This window comes from Arachis ipaensis, chromosome B06 (genome assembly GCF_000816755.2).
Source record: "Arachis ipaensis cultivar K30076 chromosome B06, Araip1.1, whole genome shotgun sequence".
Classification (NCBI taxonomy): domain Eukaryota; kingdom Viridiplantae; phylum Streptophyta; class Magnoliopsida; order Fabales; family Fabaceae; genus Arachis; species Arachis ipaensis.
In genome coordinates, this window is record NC_029790.2 from 126628568 (window position 1) to 126634700 (window position 6133).

Genomic DNA, 6133 nt, shown 5'->3' on the forward strand with positions numbered 1-6133 from the left:
CGGAGGTTTTTCTCATTTTATAAGCAGTTGCAGCCATAGTCATATTACACATTTGATCTAAGATGGTTTGTTCACTTAATCCATCTATATTCCATTCTACTAAGTCTGATCCTGTGAAGCTATTTTGTACTAATTGTGTTCTTTCTTCTAGGCCTACATCTACTGGTGATGGTCTAGAATAATAATTTCTTGTTTTAGAATAATCTCTTTCATGGGATATTTTATTTAGTTCTAATTCTTCTTCCTTTTGCAATGTATTAATTGTCATTTTTCCTAGACTAATACTTCTAAGTTTTCTTTTATTTCTTCAACTTTTGCTTCTACTTTAGATTTTAAACTAATATTATCTAAACTTTGTAACTTATATATAGTTTTTTCTAGGGGTTTTTCTACCTTAATGACTTTTTTCATATTTTTCATTCTTCCTAATTGATTTTTCATTATATCTAACACGGTATTAGTAAAGTTTAATTGTTGATGTAATTTCTTAATATCTCTTTTTCTATATTTCCTTTTGTATTGCTATCTTTATAGGGTGTTGCTTCAACTTCTAAGTCTTTTTCAACTGGTATTTTGATAGTTTTTTTAGGAGGATATTCAGATTCTATTACTGATCCTGAGCTTGTTTTCCATACAACAGTTGGTTTTGTTAAAGAACATAATTTCTTATTGTTTTCAGAGTAATAATTAACGTACCAGTAAAAAAAGTATAAATTAATTCTATTTTCTTTTATAAAATTATAAAATAGCTCTCTTAGTCTAATAACTTCATTTTCTGAATGGTTGGTAAAATACCAATCTCTTAATGGTTTATTATAATCAGCATTAAAATCTTGTCTTATCCATTCTTTATCAATCTCAAATGGTTCTTCGTTAATAATTACTGATAAAACTTGTGATTCTGTTGGATCAATTTCTGAAGGTGATTTATATACAGCAGTGGCTATATGGGGCCTTCTATTGTCAATTCCTATAATATTATCCGTATTTCCTATTGATGAGTTATCTATAGAATTTGTATGACTAATAGTTTCAATATTATCGGAAATTCTTAATGATTGGGATCTATTCATCCTTATTCTAATATCCGGTCCTTCTCTTATTATTTCTCTTATTCTAGTGTTTTGTATTTGTGGTTCTTCAATACCATCAGGTATTACCCATTCTTCAAGCATTCTGCTTTTTAATTCTTCATGCCTTAACCTTCTAGGAGTTTGTATATTGGATCTTTTTAGATTTGCATGCATAATTATCGTTTCTTCTTTTGAGGATTGTTTTAATGCTTTGAAGTCATAATTAACCTTAGTAATTTTATAATATATTCTATAGATTATTTCGAATGGATCATATTTCTCATTTATAATTTTCTTATCAGATCTTACTTGCAATTTTAAGGCTTGCCATGTGTATTCATTTTTTAAATTCATAGCATAATTTGGGTAACAATTAAAAAAGACTGGTCCATCATGACAATTACTTTCTAATATTCCTATTAATGAATCACTAAAATTTTGGAATCTGGTATCTCTTAAGGTTAATAATATAGACAAATTAATTCTTATTCTAAAATTAGGTTTTATGCCTACTTGTATTAATCCTATATGGATGAAGTTATATCCTTTACTGCTATGTTCTTTCAACTTATCTTCTTCTAAGATGGTAATAATCTTATTACTACTTGTTCCTGGTTTACAATATTCTAACATATGAATTTCATAATTTCTTCCTTCCCAAAAGTTTCTATTTTTATATACTTTATCTTTATCTATTATAGATATTTTTCAATTATAAAAACTTTCTTCTAACTTAGCTATTTCTAATTCATTTTTAGTTCCAGAAGTGGATGCTTCATCATTATCTTTTTTATTACTAAAGAATTATTTTTTCCTAGATTTAAACTACTCATCGTTTTCAACAAATTTGCCATTTTATGGTTAGAACTTTGTGAGTTACGGGACCACCCTCGTTAACCAATGAATTCACTGTCTTGGTTAAGACTTATAACCGGGACTACGATCTGGACTGACCAACGTATTAACAGTTCTCACTGCTATTTCAAAGTTTTAACTATAAAACTTTTAGTTTGTAAAAAAGATTTGTAATAAAAATCCGGAGTAAAAGTAATACTTTATAAATGTTATCAAAGGAAACTTAAAAAGAGCTTCTAAGGTAAGCCCTTGCTTTTTCCCGTTTAGGAGAGTAGCGAAACCACAAGTGAGTGAAGGGGCGCCACAGACGCCCATTCCGGGACGAGTTGGAAGAGGAATTCCTAATTCTTACACGGATGAGCCCTAGCCCTGTAAGCCCACATTACCAGATTCATTCAGTGACAGCCTTAGGATAAGGAATTCAAGATCGGCGACATCTTCCTCAAAGGATTAACGGCTTCGGGATTCTTGTGCTGCTTGGTGGCCCGCAGAAGTATCCAACTCACACATACACTTCGGTAGAGTTTCCCAACGCGAAATAGGCTAGCGCGGATCCCTCTCTCCTGTTAAGTACCTACCCGTGAGATTAGAGCAGATTCGCTTATCGTTGTATTGTGTCACATCGAGTTATGTATGGTGAGCAGATCATGGGGGAGTCTTTTGTTCCCCAATGATATGATTCCTTATGTACCTGTGTCTGTGTCCTTTGACAAATCTACCTCTGAATCTGTTGACCTATCTCTATCTATATCTTCTTCTAGGTCGGTGTCTAATGACTATCCCCCTTTATGGGATAGTCTTGTTTTTTTGTTGTGCGCTCCGGGGTTTTTTTGGGGTCTCATTAACTAGAAGTTATGGAAGGGGACTCGTCTTGGTTATCGATACGTGCCTTTATTTTCTGGTCGCCTTGTATCTTGGTTCTTTTAGGATTTATATATATATATAGTGTGTGTGTATTTTTTTGTGTTGATGGACCGGAGATCCTTCAATATTTATTAATTTTTAGTCGAATCGCTCCAACATTTTAACTACACTTGGTTTTTAGCTATTGTCTTTATGTTAAGTATTACTATATATTAGAAAAACAAAAATTATGATTACAAGTGCAAAGAGTTCTAATCAGTAGTCTTTCATGTCTTAAGTGTCACTTGTATAGTGTTACAGGATGGGAAAGAAATTAGAGTGTCTCTAATAAAATCTATTCAAAAAGGAGAAATTACTTACAAAAACAAAGGTCAGATAATTTATACGAATAAATAGTTTGTGATTAAAAATTATGCATGTTAAATCAATTTTTGATATATGTTTATTTTGATGGAAATCGAATCAATCGATTTAGCATGTGAAATAATAAATCAAATTAAATTGATTCAATTTACATAAAAATATTTAGAATAGATATGTATGTAACAAGAATTTATTTAAAACATCTACATAATTTTCAATCTTAAATTATTTATTTATGTAAATTATCCACAAATTAAAATTGCTTTTGTTTTTGTAAATACAACCTTTAACTTGAAGCCAGACAAAAGGAAAGAAAAACAAAAGGAGAGATATATGATCCTATTTGTTTATTGGATCTTGAATCCAATGACGAATGGATCATTGAACGAAATTCTTGCCTAATGAAAGAGGACAATTGAATGAATAAAGATGTGTTTTAAAATTGCAGAAGGTTTACCTAAAGAGAAAGAGAGGTAACAACTACGACAACTAACAAATGCCATTCTTCGCTAGCTTGTTTGTTTTAATTTCCTTTTATAGTACATTAGTATCTAGTATTTACGTTAATACTTATTACTTTAAATCCAAAAAATATCAATGTATATAATAAAGATAACAAAAATAAAGGTTCTGAAAACTAGATTGGTCTGGTCGATTCGACCAAATTAACTAGAAATTGGTCATCTAATCGGTCCGATTAATTTTTAGAATCGTTCGGTAAAAAATTGATAAAAAATCGACCGAATTAAAAGTTAACCAATGAACCGAACAAATTGGCCGGTTTTTTGAAGTACCGATTTTTAAAAATGTTCCAAAACGGTGTTGTTTTGATGCTGAAAAAAAAAAACAAAAACACTCACCTACCTAATCCAACGAAGTCACTCATCATGCCTCCTAGCCCTCCCTCAACCTTAATTTGAACTCGTCTGATCTGAAGCTTCTGTCGTCGGAAGTATGGTTTAAAGATTCTATCGTCATTGTCGTCGTTGGTTGGTCGGTTCAAATTTTGAAGCTTCTGTCGTCGGCCACCTCTGTCCTATCGAGCATCTTTTCTGCCACCGTGGACTATATGAATTGTTGCAGTGAGTTCTTCAGTTTTTTATTTCAGTTAATTTTTTTATTTTGTTAATTATACGATTTTTCACAGAGTTCTATAGTTTTTTATTTTGTTAATTTTGTAATGCTGAATAGAATTTTGATATAATTTTAGATTCTAAATTGCTGTAATTTTAAATGTTGCTGGTCGTAAACTTTGAATCTTTTTATGTGTATAAATTTGATCGTAGCGGTGTTTATCTTGGTTACTGTGAAGAAGGGTGAGGGGGAAAAGATGGGATATTGTTAGTTCATTATTCTGATCATCTGGGAGAGTTTCTAGCTAGTACTGGAATTGTGGGTAAAATTGTTACAAAGTTTCCTCATATGAATGACTCTGATTAGGTTTGTAATGGCAATGTGATAATGGTTATTATTTGCTTTCTCTAATAATAGAAATCTCAGTAAATCAGTTTTTAAATACCTGATTTATAGTGGTTCTAGGTAAAAATGAGCTACCATAAACTAATGAGTAAAAAGACTATTTAATTATAGATAAGACTTAAGAGTGAAAATACATAAAAGGTAGGAGGATGAAAAAATGCTCTAACATAGCAAGACACCAACTCTCTTGAATTAACCATGAGTGAAATGCCAACGAGAAGCACAAACATAATTTTTATTGTATAACAAAGTTTGGCAATAATAATGCTTGATGACGAAGCAATAATAATGCTCGATGACGATGATGATAGTGAAAAAACTCGAAGTGATGACTTTGATCTTGGATTCTTGGGGATTAGATAGATATATATATTTTGCCAATGTTAACTTACCTAGGAGATACTATTTGCTATTTGGATGGTGTTTGAGATTTTAAGTCTTTTGTTACACCTATACCAGTAATTATTTGTTTTTTTTTTGTTTATATTATACATGACTGATAATGAATTATGCTGATGTTTTTGTGAATTATTAATCTAAAAAGTTATTTTATTAATAGTATAATATTAGATTATATTATGTTTTATGAATTATATAATTCGGTAAGATTTGTGATTTACAATTAAAAATTTGATTAAGAGATTTAATTCTTGATTTGTATTTCGTCTATCTTAATTCAATCATGAAAATAGTTTAGAGGATGATCAAACTAAACCATTTGAAAGAGGGCTCAATTTTATCGAAATGGAAACTATATGTGTGTTTTTCTTGGATATGGAAGCATGGTGTACTAGACGTATATGTGGGACAGTTTTTTGGTAGTGTCACAGAGAAGAACTCGGACCGTGGGTTTTCTTTGTTTCTGCAATTTGCATACGAAATCTCACGGTCCGATTTGTATGATAATGGGAATTAAAATTTTGGGTGAACCAAATCGGACCCTAAGTGTTGTAGAAGCCGCATGGTCCGAGTTCTATGCTATAATTTTGAGAAGAACTCGGACCCTCCGTTTTGAGTGCATATCAAAATTGTTTTGGTGAACTGCAAGCTCAAATCGCATGGTTCGATTGCATTTCTTAAGATTATTTTAATCATGTTAACCTAGTCGAAGGGTGCGAGTTCTATTAAGTGGTCCATATAAAAGTGAGAAGTGAACTCATAACTGATTCGCGTCTTCATCCCGAACTTGAGCGGCTGCCCCTTCTGTTTCTTCTTTCTCGTTGCTTTATTATTTGCTGTTTTAAAGTTGAAGATCTAGTAGCTATTTTTATGTTTTTTTTGGGGGATTCACAGAAATGAGTGATAGAGTGTTACTAAAAGTGTATTATTTTGGTCAGATTTTATTACAAACATCTGAAGGAGTAAAATTTATTTGTGAAAATCCGCTAGATGTTGTTATTCCTTTTATCATCTCATTTGAAGAGCTCAAAGGTGTGATCTGTGAAAAGATTGATTCTGAGAGGGCAAGAAAGATATCCTGTATTCTCTACAGATATCCC

The 6133-nt window shown here is 31.3% G+C and overlaps 1 protein-coding gene across 1 annotated transcript in view; it reads left to right on the forward strand.

Moving 5' to 3' along the window:
• Window positions 5379–6133, forward strand: part of LOC107647572 — a 4662-nt gene continuing 3907 nt past the window's right edge. Inside the window, exon 1 of the mRNA XM_016351640.1 lies at window positions 5379–5452. Coding sequence (XP_016207126.1) covers window positions 5379–5452 — 74 coding nt within the window. The remainder of the gene's footprint in view (window positions 5453–6133) is intronic.